The sequence below is a fragment of the Grosmannia clavigera genome (genome assembly GCF_000143105.1).
Source record: "Grosmannia clavigera kw1407 unplaced genomic scaffold GCSC_161, whole genome shotgun sequence".
Taxonomy (NCBI): domain Eukaryota; kingdom Fungi; phylum Ascomycota; class Sordariomycetes; order Ophiostomatales; family Ophiostomataceae; genus Leptographium; species Leptographium clavigerum.
The window spans coordinates 372,126-391,145 of NW_014040778.1; the positions used below are offsets into that span (position 1 = coordinate 372,126).

The 19,020-nt window shown below is 50.9% G+C and overlaps 3 protein-coding genes across 3 annotated transcripts; all 3 read left to right on the forward strand.

Moving 5' to 3' along the window:
* Positions 1-726: 726 nt before the first annotated feature.
* Positions 727-5,299, forward strand: CMQ_8040 (ABC multidrug transporter; the record flags this gene model as incomplete). Its single annotated transcript, XM_014315581.1, has 2 exons — positions 727-1,613; positions 1,666-5,299. 2 exons carry the CDS (start codon positions 727-729, stop codon positions 5,297-5,299), a joined length of 4,521 nt encoding a protein of 1,506 aa, XP_014171056.1.
* Positions 5,300-11,287: 5,988 nt separating this feature from the next.
* CMQ_8046 (uncharacterized protein) lies at positions 11,288-12,749 on the forward strand (the record flags this gene model as incomplete). Its single annotated transcript, XM_014315587.1, has 4 exons — positions 11,288-11,759; positions 11,865-11,893; positions 11,965-12,657; positions 12,723-12,749. 4 exons carry the CDS (start codon positions 11,288-11,290, stop codon positions 12,747-12,749), a joined length of 1,221 nt encoding a protein of 406 aa, XP_014171062.1.
* A 2,984-nt stretch (positions 12,750-15,733) lies between these two features.
* On the forward strand, positions 15,734-17,465 carry CMQ_8107 (geranylgeranyl pyrophosphate synthetase; the record flags this gene model as incomplete). The annotated part of the gene is made up of 2 exons (XM_014315648.1): positions 15,734-16,094; positions 16,180-17,465. 2 exons carry the CDS (start codon positions 15,734-15,736, stop codon positions 17,463-17,465), a joined length of 1,647 nt encoding a protein of 548 aa, XP_014171123.1.
* Positions 17,466-19,020: the final 1,555 nt, after the last annotated feature.

The following is a 19,020-nucleotide window of genomic DNA, read 5'->3' on the forward strand; positions in this document are numbered from 1 at the left end:
ACAGTTGTGGTCAGGTTGCTGACGTGCATGAAATTCCCTACTAAATAGCGCCCTTTTCCGCACACAGTATAAATAGTTAATTATCACACGGTGCAAAGCGCCGCACTCTACCCATTTCGGCCTAGCTTGCTCAGCAGGCTCTGATTCTGCCAACTTTGGCCGCCAATCAGAGTCTGCCGTGCTGCCCAAATCGTATGAAATCACAAGCAAATTAGGAGCCGGGCGATCTGCTGTCAATCTGCTGTCAACCTGCTGGCAGGCACTGCTATTCGCCGTTGACAAGCAACGGACTTCGGCTTGCATCCGAACAAAAGCCGCGTTGGCCCCACTGAAGCTAGGGAAGCTAGCAAACAAGCGTCCACGTTGTTTGTGAGAATGCGTGATTCTGTCGATTTACCTCCATTCCCTTTCCTACCCCCAGACTACGACTGTCACATGCCGGCCATTGAAAACGTCTGATGGACCGCCTCGGAACGTTTCCTGGCAATCAGGCTGCCTTCTCTGTCTATTCCCGTGATTATTGCTCGCTATGTTGGCTGACAGATAGCGGAATGTTTCCGACTGGTGTTCTGTCAGACATTCGAATCACGTTGTTGCATGCGTGTGCTATATAACAACAGCGCTGCAATATGTTGGTAGGTCGGCTTCCACCGTCTTGGCATTGCTTCTGTTTTGCCTTTTGAACGTTGCTCAGCAGCTTGCACGCGTTTCTCGTTGCTTCCAAGAATGACAGCTGACGCAGCAAGTCCGAGTCCGGGTGCTTTGCAGGATGTCGATGACGAATCCGAGCAACAAGCAGCTCCGGTGCCTCATTCCTTGAATCCACCATCAGAATCATCGCAGCCGACCGAATACAGTACGGCGGCGGCCGAGAAGCCACACCACGTCGTCGCACTCGAGGCGGAGGACCTCCAGATCCGGGCGACACTTGAGGCTCTACGTGCTCGCGATGAGCAGTCGGGCCTGCCAGCTGGCGAGCTGGGCATGACCTGGCGGGATGTGACGGTCAAGGCCGTCAGTTCGGAGGCGGCACTGCACGAGAACGTGGTATCGCAGCTGAACCTGATACGTACGCTTCGCGACGCCCACCGCAAGCCGCCACTCAAGACGCTCGTCGACCATTCGCACGGCTGCGTGCGACCAGGCGAGATGCTGCTGGTGCTGGGCCGCCCCGGTGCCGGCTGCACGACGCTGCTCAACATCCTGGCCAACCGGCGGCGGGGCTTCGACTCGGTCGAGGGCGACGTTCGCTACGGCAGCATGACGGCCATCGAGGCCAAGCGCTACCGCGGCCAGATCGTCATGAGCACAGAGGAAGAGCTGCACTACCCGACTCTGACCGTCAAGCAGACGCTCGACTTTGCCACGCGGCTCAAGGTACCCTTCCACGCGCCCGTGGGGGCTGACTCGATCGAGGAAGTGCGCACGCAACTGCGCAATTTCCTGCTCGCCAGCCTGCACATCGAACACACAGTCGGCACCAAAGTCGGCGACGCGTTTGTTCGTGGTGTCTCGGGCGGCGAGCGAAAGCGCGTGTCGATTGCCGAGGCTATGGCCACACAGGGCTCTGTCTACCTGTGGGACAACTGCACACGAGGACTGGACGCGAATACGTAAGCAGAAACACCCACACCCCCTTGGCTTGACCTAGCTGCTGACTGGCAGTGCCCTCGAGTTTATCAAGGCCGTTCGCGCCATGACCGACGTGCTTGGCCTCACGAGTGTCATGACTCTCTACCAAGCCGGCAACGGCATCTACAACCTATTCGACAAGGTGCTTGTGCTCGACCGTGGCCAGCAAGTCTACTACGGACCGACCGTGGAGGCCCGTCCGTTCCTCGAAGACCAGGGCTTTGTCTGTCGTCCTGGCGCCAACGTTGCTGACTTTCTTACCGGTGTCACCGTTTCGACCGAACGCATCATCCGCCATGGCTGTGAGGCCACGTTTCCACGCACTACTGCTCAGCTGCGCACCGCGTACGAAAAGTCGGAACTGTGCCATCGCATGGAGCTCGAGTATGTCTATCCCGACAGCGATGCCGCTCGTGTGGCCACCGAGCGTTTCCAGGCCCGTGTCGTTGCTCTGCGCGACAACCGCTTCATCGGCCTGCTTGGCCGTCATAGCCCGCTCACCGTCGGCTTCGCCTCGCAGGTCCGCGCCTGCGTCATCCGCCAGTACCAGGTTCTCTGGGGCGACAAGCCGACGCTGATTGCCCGCCAGTGTGTCTGTCTCGTCATGGTGCTGATTGTCGGCTCGCTCTTTTACAATGCCGCCGACGACTCGCTCGGACTCTTTCTCAAGGGTGGCGCGCTCTTCTTCTCGCTCGTCTTCTTCACCATGCTCGCTATGCCCGAGGTTATGAACTCGTTTGAGGGTCGGCCCATCATGATGGAACAGCGACACGCTGCCCTCTTTAATCCTGCCGCCTTTTGCATCGCCCAGATCTCTGCCGATGTTCCTATGACGTTGTTTATTGTCTCCTACTTTTCGCTTGTGCTCTACTTTATGGTCGGCCTTAAGGAGACGCCTGCGGCGTTCTTTACGTTTTGGATCCTTCTGTTCACCATCAGCATGACCATCACAGCTCTCTGTCGTGCCGTCGGTGCCCTTTGCCGGACGTTCGATGCCGCTAGCAAGATTATGGGCATCCTGATGATTGCCTTTCTGACCTACTCTGGCTACATGATCTTCAAGCCCAAGATGCATCCTTGGTTTGTGTGGATCTACTGGATCTCACCTATGTCCTACGCCTTTGATGCTCTGCTGTCTAACGAGCTTTCCGGGGCCGTCATCGCCTGCAGTGGCATCAACCTGATCCCCCGCGGCCCTGGCTACGAGAACGCCTCTGCACCATACCAGTCGTGTGCCGGCGTGCCTGGTGCCACGCTATTTTCCACCATCGTTGAGGGCAACTCCTATCTGAGCGCGCTCTCCTACAGCCACGGCCATGTCTGGCGCAACTTTGGTGTCCTGTGGGGCTGGTGGTCTCTGTTCGTCTTTGTCACCATTGTGGCTACGGCCAACTGGCGTGCGGCTTCGGAAAGCGGCCCGGCGCTGCTGATTCCCCGCGAAAAGGCAAACAAGGTCAAGCTTCCGAACGTAGAGGACGGCCTTGGCACCGACGACGTAGCCGGAATGGGCAGTGAGAAGAAGGAGCTTTCCAACGCAGACAACAACGCTTCCGACAGCTCGACGCCGGCCCTGATGAAGAATACGGCCGTCTTTACGTGGAAGCACCTCCACTACACCGTGCAGGCGGGCGGCCGTGACCTCAAGCTGCTCGATAATGTGCAGGGCTGGGTGCGTCCCGGCATGCTAGGGGCACTGATGGGCTCCTCAGGCGCCGGAAAGACAACGCTGCTGGATGTGTTGGCGCAGCGCAAGACTGAGGGCGTTATCAAGGGCAGTGTTCTGGTCGATGGCCGCGAACTGCCCGTATCGTTTCAGCGATCGACGGGATACTGCGAGCAGCTGGATGTCCACGAAGCCCTAGCCACTGTGCGGGAGGCCCTCGAGTTTTCGGCCCTTCTGCGACAAGACCGCCACACGCCGCGTGCCGAAAAGCTGGCGTATGTCGACACGATCATCAACCTGCTGGAGCTCAACGACCTTGCCGATACGCTGATTGGCCGAATCGGCAACGGCTTGTCGGTCGAACAGCGCAAGCGCGTGACGATCGGCGTCGAGCTTGTGGCCAAGCCGAGCCTGTTGATCTTCCTAGATGAGCCGACCACCGGTCTCGACGGACAGTCTGCCTTTAATACCGTCCGCTTTCTGCGCAAGCTCGCTGATGCTGGCCAGGCCGTCCTCGTCACCATTCACCAGCCGTCGGCACAGCTGTTTGCCCAGTTCGACACCCTCTTGCTGCTGACAATGGGCGGCAAGATGGTCTATTTCGGGGATATCGGCGTTCGCTCCGATATCAACGGCCTTGCGCATGCAGCACCGGCCGACTCGTCCGGCCACGTGGAGGACTCGAGCACGCAAACAGTCCGCGAGTACTTTGCCCGTTATGGCGCGCCTTGTCCTTCTGGCGTGAATCCAGCCGAGCACATGATCGACGTCGTCTCTGGTCGCCTGTCACAAAATAAGGACTGGCACCAGATCTGGTTGGACTCGCCCGAAAAAGCGGCCATGGACGCCGAGCTAGACCGTATGGTGGTCGAGGCACGAGCAAAGCCGCGTCTTGCGCTGACGCAGACACGCAGCCAGGAAGGCACCAACGGCAATCTCCAGCTTCACCGCACACTAACAAACGCCACGGACGCCACATACGACTCGACCGCACCGGCACCGCCGTCGCTTAACACGGACGACAGCGAGTTCGCTGCGCCGCTCTGGGAGCAGATCTGTGTGGCATCGACGCGGATGAATCGTGCTCTCTACCGCAACACGGATTACATTAACAACAAGATCTACCTCCACATCCTAACCAGCCTGTTTACGGGCTTTTCTTTCTGGAAGATCGGCTCGTCCGTGCTGGACCTGCAGCTGCGGCTGTTTGCCGTGTTCAGCTTCGTGTTCGTGGCGCCGGGCGTGATCAACCAGCTGCAGCCGCTCTTCATCGAGCGGCGGGATATCTTTGAGACGCGCGAGAAAAAAGCCAAGATGTACTCGTGGATCGCGTTCGTGACAGCGCTGATCGTGTCGGAGCTGCCGTACCTGGTCGTCTGCTCGATCATCTACTTCTTCTGCTGGTACTACACCGTCGGTTTTCCGCACGCAACCAGCCGCGCCGGTTCGACCTACTTCATGGTGCTGCTGTACGAGTTTCTGTACACGGGCATCGGCCAGTTCGTGGCAGCCTATGCGCCCAATGCCGTGTTTGCCCACCTGATGAACCCGTTTGTGATTGGGATCCTGCTGGCCTTTTGCGGCGTCCTGGTGCCGTATTCGGAGATCCAGCCGTTCTGGCGCTACTGGATGTACTACCTGAACCCGTTCAACTACCTGATGAGCGGTCTCCTCGTCTTTGACTCCTGGGACTCCAAGGTGCGCTGCCGGAAGGACGAGTTTGCCTACTTTAACCCACCCGACGGCCAGACCTGCGGCGAGTACTTGGGCATCTACCTCCAGACCTACGGGCGGATCAACAACCTGGAGAACCCCGAGGACACTTCGCTTTGCCGCGTGTGCCAGTATCGCTCGGGAACGGACTACCTCTACACCGTCAACATCGACAAGTACGGCAACGGCTGGCGGGACGCAGGCATCCTGGTGATTTTTGTCTTGAGTTCGTACTCGTTGGTCTACGGTCTGATGAAGCTGCGGACCAAGATGTCCAAGAAGGCGGAGTAGGAGGAGATAGAGAGGCAAGCGGAGGAGAAAGATTTGTACAAAAAACTTGGAAAGTTTTTATATGTTTGAACGCAAATTATGTGACCTAGTCAAGAGAATCCCAATCATCTATGCCCGCTTACATGATACTGTAATGTGCAAGCACAGCTTTCTGCCACATTTCCCCTAATGAACTTACACCACACAAGCTGAGTATTATTTCCTGTACTAAAACTAAATCATAAACTTACGGGTAACTTATAGGTAAGACGCGGAAGGATAAAGATGAAATATGCCTTTATAATAAGACTTATATTTTACGACGGCCGGAGAGTCCAAACATGGCTGTGCTTTTGTAACCCCTTTGATTTGGAATTTAGATCTTTCAACGTTCTAGTATTCCCCTCCACAATCTATAAAGGAATTGGGGGGTTCTCTGCCAACCACTCATTGCTAGGCGTGTATGTTACTATAGATTCGCAAGGTATCTCGCACTCGGGCAAGTGAATGGTCGGGTTACGCTCATTTATCCCTCTTGCAAAAAAAGCCCTAGCAAAAACTGGGTCAAACACAAAAACCGGCGTATCAGTCCGGCAGTCTCTCCGTTCGGCTGTAGCCTCAATCTCATCTATTTTGAAGAAACATTCCGGCGTTAACAGCCAAAATGCCTCGACGTTGTCTTTGATATGCTTGGCCGTTGTAACATCAAGTCGTGTGTCGATAAAGAAAAGCTGTCTCCGGCCGGCCATAGCTACGTACGGGGTGTTTGGTGGTATAACCTGAGGGCCGAATTTCGTTTAAACAAACTGAGGTATGTAGCCGTGGAAATATTTCTCTTGAAAAGTTGGTGGACCCTCTAACGGCTGGAATGGGTTGGGAGGCATGTTTAGGGGTGGAGGACGGAACGATGCAGTATATGAGTAATGAGGACGATAAAGGCACTTGTGAATCAAAAAGGGCTATAGTGCTCTTGATAAGACAAAAAGACAGATTTAAGAATACGAAAACCAGGTAACGGGGTGTACTATATAGCAATTATGATTAGAAGGTCGAAGCGGGTGTATTCCTTTGAGCTGAAAAAGCATGTGTTCCTGCCATGTTATTAAAGCAGCTTCTCGAAACAGTCTAGGTTTTAACTAAGCGCCTTTTAGTTTTCTCAAATTGGCAGGTACAAAGTAGACCATGGGGCCAACGGGAGAGGCTACCTTCGTACATAGGAAGCGCCGTACACGTTTCACCGCTTAATGTAGGCAGTCGCCGGATCAATCTGTTACCCCTCTCTACGATGTCTAAGATATGAAAAGTACGGCGTAAAACGGCAAGTGCGGGGCCAAATCCTTTCCGCCGAGAAAGCGTAGACTATTGTTATGCCAATAAGAAACCAAACATAATCTATCTTCATTTCTTTTACAAAAAGTCTTACCACCGATCTATTCAAACAGCTACATATAACCTAATACAATCTGAGTAAGTACTTTCTTATTGTACTTCTAACCACTAGAAGACAAGTCACCTTAACTAACTTCCAAGCACTCGACTATTTGCAATGCTGTGTACACTTATGATATCTCTGATTCTGTCCTCACTCGCTCCAGGAAAGGGCTCGCCAACCTTCCAAGAGGAGTACCGCCACGGCTACGTACCCGAGTTCATCGACACGGAGTACGGTCCCCAAATGGTAGCTCCCAGTACTCCATATGTGGCAGCAGCGGGCCGATACAAGCTATACTTCATTAACACTCGGTTCGAACCACAGGCTGCAATGCAAATCAAGGAGAAAATTGAAGCAGCATCTGTGCTGAGGCCACAGGAATACTTTTTTTTGTGGACGAGATTGAGGCTATAGCAGAGTTGAGAAACGCGGCTGGCGAAACTACTTTCGGTTTTGGACCCCCTTATGCTAGGGTAAGGTTTGTGAAAGGGATGAACAGACACAACCCAAGCCTTCAGTTGCCCGAACATTATCCCGCTGGTGACTGAATGGTGGCTTTTGATCCTGACCGCAACACTGCCTTAACAAAAAGACAGCCATGCGGTGATTTTGGTTGTGTTGACTTAGATAATAGTTTAGGACACACCACTCACTCTTGCGATTATTGCCCTCACTATAGGATCGAAGACGTGTTCGATGTGCAGTTAAAGAATGCCAACAATACATGCAGCCACCCAAAGTGCTTGATTGCGGTTGATACACCTAGGGAACAAGGAGAGACAGATTCTAGTTACTATCGCCGGATGGACACTTTGCACTGGGGCTGAGCAAGGGATTATCAGAAAACATACGAGACGAGTGAGGTAAATAGCCTGATGCTTACAAGATGCAGGTCAGGTTACATTATTTTGAATTGTTATGAGTGGGAAACAACCCAGATACGATGTCGAGACTTCTCGACAGTAGTTTTACCAAGTGAGGGACAATAATGGTGCCATGAACTAGCAAGAAGAAAATCAAAGGAACAATTTCTGTGCAGGTGCGTTGTCGTGTCTCTTTCTGCGTCTAATAGTCAACATCAATACTTGTAAATAGCACTAGTTCTGATAGAGGCCGTCAACACGATGTAATAAATGTATCCGCAAAAGTATAAAGTAAAAAGGAACGTTATGCAGAAGAAGTACACAAAAAACGTTAGCTTTACACCTTAACCATTTAGTCTTAATAAAAGCCTCATTAACAAGTCACATGCCAGGCGACAAGGCGGCGTAGTTTGTATAAGCGTACGGAGTACAGCTAGGGCGCAAGGTTTGCGAGTACAGAGGTGTATTGCACTGTGAGGAGTAAGAGACTAACTTAGGAAGGGATTTATGTTGTGCACAGAGTTCTCCGTACTTAGGATAGAATGAGTTGGAAGTGAGGTCTTGCGGCACAAAATCAAAAGATACATGTACTTCGTATCCTCTATCTAGTAGAGGATTTCATGCACAACGGCATAGCTCGGAAGTAACAGGACAAAACTATAAATGCATGCTCACTGGGCATCCATAAATCAACAAAGCAGGCCCCCTTTCTATCACGTATGGTAGATACCCCATGCAACCTCATCGCCACCCGAGGGAACAGCTTGGCAGTTCATTCTTCCTTTCGCTCCAACCAGATTATTCCAGGAAAATTTGGAGATAGATGTATTAATCAAGTCGATAATGTCCTGGTTGCCAACTTTGGCATACCAAGCATGTTCACTTTCATCGGGCCTTACAATAAAGCCACACGTGCCATAGGTTGCGAGCGTCCTCGTCACTCCGGCTGCGGTGGTCCACGTCCCGCCACCAGCAATGTTGGCGGCCAGTTGCCGGCAGTCCGAAACTTTAGGCGATCCACCGCTGGACTGGTTGATGAATGTCGATTCACCGCAGTCGTTTACTTGATTTTGAGAGCTTTCGTACGAGAAAGTGTCACGCCTGTCTAGAATTGGAGTAACAGGCCTGGGGGCACTGTTGGTCACGGCGGCCAGGAGAGCAGCAATAGCAACAAAGCTAAACTGCATTATTGTAGTTGGAAGCCGAGAATTGTGTTAAGGACACAGATGCACGATTAGCTCTCGACCTGGTGATATATCGTCAGTGCTGTTAACAAACGGACGAGAAGTAGTAGGGAAGGCGAGGGGGGATAAGGGGCAAGGGATGTAATAAACGCATTTGTACCAGATCTTAAAGGCTTTCGTTAGATGAATAGAATTGGCCAAGAAACCGGTAGAGATGGTATTAACCCAAGTATTCTGTTCTTTAATAGAAGCTAGAATGGTTACGTTTGGTTCTCTTTATACTTTTCGATCTCAAGCCCCTCAGTCTAACTTGTCTTGTTCAGTTAAGACAAAGCTTACATTTTTCGCGAAGAAAACCCAACATGTCTGCTTGTCTGCGTTTTCATCTACACCGGTCTTATAGAACGTGCCACGATTGTTCGTTTTCTACACTAAGCGACGGAACAAAAAATGATTATTGCGCTGCATATTGTCTACAACAACCGCCCTACATGTAGGTAGCTAATACAATTGTCTTGGTTTTCCCCTCTTTGTGAGTGCAGTCTCACCAATTATTTTCTTTGTCTGATACCTAATTTTACGCATTCTGTAGGAGGGTGTGTAGAGAAAGTAGATTACAATAATGATTCTGTATAAAAAGAGTGGTTACGTAGCATAGCCATATATTACCATTTAAGACCTAGCAAATACGCTCTATACAAAAGATAAGGATTGACATCTTATATCCTTGTGGATTCCCCTAGGTCACCTGACTTGACCTCGGCCGCCGAAATCACTAGATAAGACGAAGCCCTAATCTGCGCGCATACTGCGCACAGTCTGGTCTTCAATCAGTCAACCACCCAACGAAATATCATCACTAGATCTTCTAAAGGCCTTAGAGCTTGCTACAATACGTGCAACTGGTCTGGACGTACATCCTACAAGGATTGCCGTACGGGTCTTACGCTGGTATTCGCGCAGAGCAACTGCGCGTACAGACTAGCGGTGCACAGAGTAGAAGCCACATCCTGTGGATTTCCCCGAGGTCACCTGACTTGACCTCGGCCGCCGAAATTACTAGATAAGACGAAGCCCTGATCTGCGCGCATACTGTGCACAGTCTGGTCTTCAATCAGTCAACCACCGAACGAAATATCATCACTAGATCTTCTGAAGGCCTTAGAGCTTACTACGATACGTGCAACTGGTCCGGACGAATATCCCACAAGGATTACCGTACGGGTCTTACACTGGTGATCACGCAGAACGTGCGTGACAGACTAGTGGTGCACGGAGTAGAAGCCACAATCCTGCGGGAGCGATAGCATGTAGTGTTACATTTTTTTTTTCTCGAATTTATTTGTATATAACAGGCAACCCGTTTTTAGTAGCGGCCGCTAACCGGAAGTAAAAAGGATATCCACAAAAAACATAGCAGTAAAAATAGTTGACTGACGGAGTAGAAAAAGAAGTACACAGAAGACTTTAGCTTTTATGCTTATTAATCGCTCGGCCTTAATGAAAGCTCCAACGACAGGCGATAAGACGGCGCAATTCATGTCTAACAACCCAAAAGTCAAAATTGGAAGGTCAATCTCGAAAAAGCAAAAACAATCTCAGGTAAGATAAACACATTCGTCGTGTTTATTAAACCCGTTGCTAATGTCGTTTTTGCCCAGCAATAGAACGCATAATTGAATAAGCGCCTCTACACGATGTTGCCCTTTTACGACGCAAATTCAGCGGCTTTGTACATAAGGTACAGCTAGTTCTAAAGAGACTAAGATCCTTGCTAGGGTTGCGTGAAGTTTTGGGAGTACAGAGTATAATGACAAAGCGAAAAAAACAACTCAGCGTGCTCCACATCGGTAAAGCAGATGCAATTCGGTCTTACCTATTAGGGGGTATTGGCTTGATTTATGGCCCGGTGTAAATAATGTATTTTCTTATGTTTTGAAACGTTTAGAATACTTCCGCGGAGTGCTAGGTCTGAGTCTACTGTTTAATATATTTTCAAGCTGGCATTTGCTATATTGTGTAAAAAAAGGTACTGCCTTTTTTACCACTTACAACTGACCTTTTACAGCTATGCAAACTAACGTAAATATACCACGCCATACTTTTAAAATTATATAAATTTAAGTTGACGAATAGGCTATAACATATCAAGAGTAGCACATAATGTGGGGATCTCCGTAAAGTATGCTTCTTTTTTAGGTAAGTAGCTCTTTTCTTTTTCAGATTTTGGTTTCTTTTTTTCTCGTTTTAATACACCTTCTACTCCGCACACTCTTTATTTTATCGTTCCCTTCATATACTCTATTTCAAATAAGAACGGACCTATAATCTTTTCTTGGCGTCCTTGGACTAATATAATAGTTTAGCAGTATTTTATCTCATTTGATAGATAAAATAATAACAGGTCTTTTATTGTCTATTTCAATCAAAATTTCCCTACTTTCAACTCATCTTCCGTGATTCTTCATCTCGCTTTGTTCTCGTTGCAGTAACGATCCTTTAGTCTTTATCTCTCTTTAGACTGGCTGCTATGAACTCGTCGGCGCCACCTGTCCTCTACACAACCGTTACTCGCTCTCGTTACATCTGGCTCGTCTGCCAGCGGCGGCTGCGTCGGTTGTGTGCTAGCCTGTGTAGACGCTGGTTCTTTGCCAGCGGGGTGCTGGCTGTCATTCTGTTTTTACTTATACTTATACCCTACGACAGCCAGCTACGCCTATTCTACCGTTACCACTTTGTCACCAAATCACCCCCGGCGCAAATACGCAAACAGTGGCTTCAAGACCATACGCATTACCCGCTTTACTGGGCGGAAGACGTTGGCATCATCCTCAAGTCCGGCTTCGGTACCCAGTACCGCATTCCCGCGTGGTTCGATGCTGCACAAGAGGTCGGGGACATTGTGATTACGGCTGACTATGCCACTGACGTGCTGCGACCTATTACACACGAGGGCCGGCATTTTCCCGTCTACGATGTGGTGGATGCAATGATCCAGCAAGGTGCGTTAAACAGTATGCTTGCGCATGACCGACTCAAGAACTATCGTGCGTTGCACACTGCGATCTTGAGCAACGACATTGATCGAGCGAACACACTTTGTACAGAGTTTGGCTGGGAGCTTGATGCTATGAAGGTAAATTAGTCTGGCTTACCTTATTGCATCCCTCAAAGAACATATATGCTAATTTTGATTATCTTGCCTAGTTTATTTCGAGTTTGCAGCTTGCGTACCATAAGATGCCGCATAAGAAGTGGTATTTGCTAGTCGACGACGACACGTACGTTTTACAAGTCACGATGGAGCTTCTTTTAAGCCATCTGGATCCATCAAAACCCCACTACATTGGCAACCCGGTAGGAGGCTACTTGGGACGCTTTGCCCACGGTGGTTCGGCCGTGGTACTTTCTCATGCCGCCATAAAGCACCTATTTGCCCATCCACGCATTGTTTCTCAAGCGTTCCGTGACTCGCTTAGCGACCCCTATGGCGATCACCTGCTGTCAGCGACGTTAATGAAGGTTGGTATCTACATTGAAGAGGAGTATACGCAGTTCTTTAACGGCGAGCGACCGGTGATCACGAAGATCCGGGCCGACAGGTTATGCGCTCCAATTGCTTCTTTTCACGGCCTTCGACTGCCGGAGGAAATGCGCAGCACTGGGGAGACGTTTCGTGGGGTTAAGTGGCCGATAACGTGGCTACATGTGTGGTCGCTGTTTAACGCACCAGCACTGCGGTCCTTTGAGACGGAGCCTATGCGCGAGAACTGGGATCATGTTGGGCGGACAGACGAACACACGCGCTCGCTAGAAAATGTCCAGTCGGCGAGTGATTGTCTAGCGCTGTGCCGCAGCTGGACAGAGTGCTTGGCCTGGACATGGGATGCCGACAAAGAGGTGTGTCATGTTAGTCCGTGGTTTATTGTAGGCCAGGAATCTGAGGATAAGATTACGGGAGTTAGCGTGCCACGGGTGGTTTTACTTTCTAGCGCGTGCCCTTCTTTATAAATGTTGTATGGATTTTAAAGCAAAGGGTTACGGAGTACGGAGTACGGAGTAGTAATGAGGGAATACAATAAGGAAAAAGAGAGACAGGGGTTTGATTAGCGAGCACAGTGTACTGGGGTTCTCACTGGCCCAGTCACAATTAAATCTGGGCCTAAAGAGCGTGCTACAACTTACGGTTCTGGTATAGCCTAATATTAGGCTTATAATAGGCGTACTCCGTACGGATTATTATAGAAGGTTTTACGCAGCCAAGGCAGGTCTAGCTCATACATTACTCCGTACATTTGATATCAACTTTAGCCTTTATACTGCATTTTAAAAGTCTTTTGAAGTTCTTACGCAAACTATTTCCTGTTGAGGGGAGAAACGTCAGAGATTTCGTAAGACTGGGAGGCCAGTGGAGTAAGCTACCGCGGAGGGACTGCTTTTGTGTACTAATCTGCTGTGCTGTTTATTTTCTGCCAGTGTTTGGCATCATTGCTTATATAAGATGTTAAATTAGTCCTGAGTTCTATCTGTACGGGCACAATATGTTATTTTCATCCAGTTTTTTATTTGCTTATACAGGTACCCGTACAAATTGCAATCACCTCCTCTTCAAAAAAAAAAAAAAAACACTTTCTAACTTTACCCATTCCTACAAAAACTGTCGACCGCTATGACTAGGCACGGGGCACTAAGCGAGGAGCCTGAAGACGATGGAAAGCCCAGCCTCTCCGAGAAGAAGCTGTATTACTACGGTCTTCCTACGAAACCTGCTGGTATGCCAAACGGGCTCTACTAAATGGACGCTCCATAGCTCTCCACATAACCACCTGCCACTCAAGGCAATGTGCAACGTTGGGTCGTCCCATTTGCTGGTGAAAATCTCGGACTCTGTGGTGGACGAGATTATAGAGGTGCTCGAGCCGCTTGCGTAGACTAGCATCGGCCTGTTCTGTGTTAGCTACCAAGGCACAACGGAGAATGATTGGCATGTAACATTATGGTAGGCGTTAAGCCTGGCCGTAACAAGTGGGAAGCCGCGTCGCATGTGGCCGTAGCATGCCGGGCGATTCTTCGGGATCGCGGTGTGTGGGATGTCGAATGTAAGATTTGTTGAAGCGACACTTTCTGCTGCGTCTTGTGCAGTCCCAACACTGTGGACGAGGTGGTTAGCGGACAGAGAGAACATATGGCTTTCTCTAAGCTCATCGCACAAACTATCTATTGAGTTTCGAGTTAGTTATATATAACCCTGCCTACTACGATAGAAGGTATAGGATCCCTACTTTTGCACTTAGTGCAGGCGGTTTAACAATTCAACATATATAAAACCGGTTGTGATTTTCCCTGCACAAAAGCCAGGTTGCTCGCACCCCTATCGCACAAAGCCGCGGCGTTCGAGCCCACGCTAAATCGAAAGTTTACCACACATAGAGAAACACTACCAAAGCCTGCAGCAGTAATCCAACTCTTCTAGGTTATATTCGGCAGGTCTATCGGGTAAACTCGGCATCCCTTAGAATAATCTGCCCAACTCCAAGTCTCTCTTAAGCAACCAGCTTTCCGCTTCGCTGCAACCTAGGGGGGTGTGGTATAACAATTCAACACTATCTTGCCGTGTTTAAAGCCAAGCCGACAAGGGCACTCTTGGCATCTACCTTACAGTTGGTAACCTGGGCACGGTGTGCGCCCATACTTGTCGTAATGTTGTCTTTGGCGATCATAAGACCGAGTTCGCACTTAGGAAATGATTTTACGGATACCGGTAACCACCGTGACGTCGCTTAGCTTAGACAGCGATCGTTTGATGTAAGTTTCGCCTTTACGACCGAGCTTTAGCTTTAGACGAAAATTCGGCCTTCCTTAAGAACATCTCAACCCAACAAAGCAGTATGGATTGCCGCATTAACTACGTGTTTTTCTCGCCCGCTTGCACAACTGACGACGCTAGCTAACTGCACGACTGGCAACTAGTAAAGCTGGTAGCAGCGCAATATGCCAGCCAGAAACAAAGGCTAAATTTTACATGATACGTATAAAGGGCATCGTCTCTAATGGCGGAGAGTTTCCGGACCGCGGCGGACAACGATACAAAAGACTAAGCGGCCCTCTGGGTACAAATGGTATCATCCAAGGACGGCAAGCTGATGACGGGAATCTCCAACGGGGTACGCTCTGTACGCCGAATCAAGCCAGCCATCGATAGCAAAGATATTACAACGCGCGAGTGGTGCATTGTTGGCCGTAACGGCTAAAGGAGGGGGGCTGTCCTGCACGGTATTGACAGCAAGCAAAGCAAACTGCAGGCTTTCTCGATGTCGGGCGATTTAGGCACGGCCGTATTCGATTTGCAGGGTTGCATTGCTGGTATCCTTACCGTAGGGTGTGGCTGCTAGGATGTTATAACGTTTAGTACTAACACCGATTTTTACTATGCTAATTTCTCTTACGTAAAGCATATTAAGGCAATTTTGGACGTGCCTAAACTAAGTATGGCTGTGCGGAGAGTCTGTAAGGGGAAAGGAGATTGGATTGTGTTTTTTTAGAACTAATTATGTATAAGCTTGCGTGCTTTGTAACATAGGGGATTCTTACGTGTAGTAGGTTAGATTTTTGGCCGATTGTTTGCTTACAGTAAAATATAGCTTTGTTTATTATAATAATAGTTTGTAGCAATAGTACTTGTAAAAGTTTTGTTACTATGTAGTTTAAATAAAAGATTATTTGAGCGGCAAAGCTTTCTATACACGCATGCTTACTAGGCGTCCATAATGTAACAAAGTGCTACTAACTATGTGTGGAATACAGTGTGGCATTTCTATGCTTGACACTGGCTTGCTCGGCGAGCTTACGTTATCTGACGGATGCGAGTGAATTGGACGGATGCAGAAGCTAGCCCAAACCCCCGCTTTCCATTTTGTCAACCCGGTCGCGAAAGAAGGAGGAGAAGCAAAGACAAGATACGCTCGAGAAGAAAAAGATGAGCTGGAGCGGATCATTCTCCGCGCAGCAGCAGCGGGGATCCACGGGAGGGAAGCCGTCGCGAGGCAGAGGCAACTTCCAAGGCCGAGGCCGCGGTGGGTTTTCGCGCGGAGGATACTTGCACGATAGCCAGGAATACAGAGGCAGAGGCAACAAGAGGGGCTCGTGGCGAGACAGGTCTGGCGGTTCGGAGCCGCCACTGCCACCGTTGCCAACCGGGCCACTGATTGAGCGATTACGGGCAGTCGATCTCGACTTTGAGGCCGCGTCATTTGAGGATGCAGCAGTCATTTCGGCTGTTGAGCCGGTCGCTTCATTTAGCTGGATGAAGGCCGATAGGCCGACGATCATGATCCCGGGTTTGTCATTGTTTCTGTTTATTCTATTTGTTCTGCCTGTTCTGCCAGCAGATCCATCAACTGATCCCAATGACTCTGCAACTAGGCATGCCCCCACGCTGGTCGCCTCCAGCTGCCGGCGCGCCACCACCGGTGTTGTCCGAGGACAACGGGGCCTACTTCCGCGATATCAATGCGGGCCACTACGCAGCCCATCCGATGGAGCCGACGGTCGTGGCTGGCCTCGCCGCCGACCCGTCGCTGCCGCGCTCAACCGACATTGTCGCCTGTGGCTCGACGCTGGGCAGTCTTCTGCGCTTTCTGCGCGGTGACGACAAGCCGTTCCGCATGCTGGCCGAGATCGTCACGGGCAGCCTCTTCCTCGTGCGCCGGGAGCGGTCGCCGACCGAGCTGCTGCAGAACGTCTACGGCTACGGCCACTCGTTTCCCGAGGCCTACACGACCTGGGATCCTCGTGTGCGCGGCTCAACATCACACCAGCGGCTGATACGCTACTCCTTTGGCCATCTGGACCTGGCCGTGCGTTACGAGGTGGACGGCTACCTCGAGGACGAGGAGGAGCAGAAGAAGAGGACGGAGAGACAGCAGACAGAAGAGACAGCCTCGGCCTCATCCGTGGACGATCTGGTGGCCGGTCTGGATGGCCTGTCGACAGCTGGCAGCAACGAAAAACGCGGCTCCCCGTCCTCGACGTCCGCTCTGACCGTCGTCCACGGCGGCTCGCCCGTTGACCGCCGTTGCGTCATTGATATCAAGACGCGCAGCGAGCGCAAGCGCGAGCTTGAGGACACTATCGCCCTCGAGCTGCCTCGGCTCTGGGTTCGCCAGATTGACAACTTTGTGCTGGCCTACCATGTGCGCGGCACGTTTCACGACGTCCAGGTGCTGCCGGTGCGCGACCGCGTGCGCGCCTGGGAGCGCCACCCAGAGCAGCGTCCGGCCCTGCGCCGTCTGGCCGCCCTGCTGCATCGTCTCGTAGCCGCCACGCGGACGGCGCCGGACCAGCGCCTGGAAATCGTGTTTGCCGGCCGTGACAGCTCGCACGCTACTTCACAAAACCTGCCAGACGACCACGCTTATTTAGAGCTGCATGCACAGCTGCCTGGCACTGAGGACACGCTGTCGGCCGCTGTCGGCGAGCAGTGGGACCACGGACTATCGGTCGCAGCGTGGCTGGTGGAAGACTCGACAGCCTCCGATGGGCCGGAATCGCCGGTCGACAAACAACCTCTGAAGGAGGCCCCACTTGAAGACGGCGGAAAAGGGGGCCAGCTGCCCACGCTGGCAGAGCTGGTCTCCTGGGAAGATGGCAGCGAGGACTTCACGGGCTGCTCAGCAGCGTGTGGCTACTGTGGCGAGTGCGCGTACTGAGATGGGATTGTATGGTCGATGCTTGAGACATTGCTCTGTCGATATGCTATATGAACGAAATTGACAACACATGCACGCTAATTTGTCTCCTTGGAAAGTCCCTACAAACAGCATATAGTCTTTCTGCAAGGTGCCTGGTCAAAGTGTTAGTGTTCGGTTACACGGTACGTCAAAGGATCATTGCCAAACGTCAACTCGCGTTGCTTTTCTAAGAAGCGTCGATAGATATGACACACATGGGTATTGCATTCACATTAAGCGAATGCTAGAGGTAGACGATACTAATCTATCAGGGCATCCCAACTCGTGCTCGCCGGACACGGTGTCGTTGCAGCGCGAACAACGAAGTCGCAGATGTGGTTGTCGGCTTCGGTTTCGGCTTTGACGGCAGCAACGAGTGTCATGACCCTGAGAAAGCGCTGGGAATCGGTTGTGAACTGGCCGTCTGCGATTCCTGGGCGCGGTAAGGTGTCGTGATGAGTACCTAGGCGTGTTATCCCGCATTGCTTCCTACGCCTAGGACGTTTTCTGAGAGAACTTTGGTTTTTACCAGATTCATCACTCAGCAGACGTGCGCTGTGTTCCAGCTCAACGTGCCGACCGTGGCTGTTATCGCCCCAAGGATTTCGACCACTATCAGACAACAGCATCTAGGGGCTCCGTCGGGAAGAAGGACTCTCAGGACCCTTTTTAGGCTTTTCATCGTGGCGTTACCTTGCGTCGTGTATGACAAGTTGATTGATGCAACCGCCTTGGGGTTGACGCGTAATCGACACTTGCATCTTTGTCTTTCTGGGCGGGAACCAATATATCTAGTGTGGAAGCCTAGATAGTATCAAAATTCAAGGGCAACGGTCATAATCATTGGAAGCGCAGCCTAAGGTGCGGGGCGGGCGATTGCTATACGTACGCATGAGTAATGTACTCCGTATGTTGAATATAACACGAGAATATCGATCCGCCTTTAACCACGTATAAACACTGCAACTCTGCTTTCATCCCACGTACGGCCAAAGATATTGGAAAGCACGGGATCCCGTCCGCTCTCCCCTAGGTTAGTAGTTGGGTCGGTGACGACCAGCGAATACTCGCTGCTGTACGTTTTTTGGCATCAATCTCTTTTTCGGTCGACAGAAGTGTTTTCTCTTTCTGTTCCGAAATAATCAATTTTCTATATTTAATCTGATTTAGTACTCCTTATTTAAGTTCGCCGAACTGGTTGTACATTCCGACACACGTGACTATTCTGTGGCGGTGCAGGCTACAGTACGATTATCCATAGTCACGGCGCATAAACGCACTGTACGGTATCACGCGGCCTTGTCCATGGAGATCGCCCAACTCCGGTATCTTGCAGTGGCCCCGCTCTCCAAGCTGCCAATTACGGCAATGCCGGGTTAGCGTGCCGGACGCTCCTTGGTCACGACTCATTTTTACGCTGTCTCTGCCCAACTCAATTGCTTGCCCCTGCGTCGAGGTATCACGAGCACGACCACAGCGATAGTGGGTGAGAGAAGAGAAGCAATCCAAAAGCCAGATAACCGTGGGGAAGCTC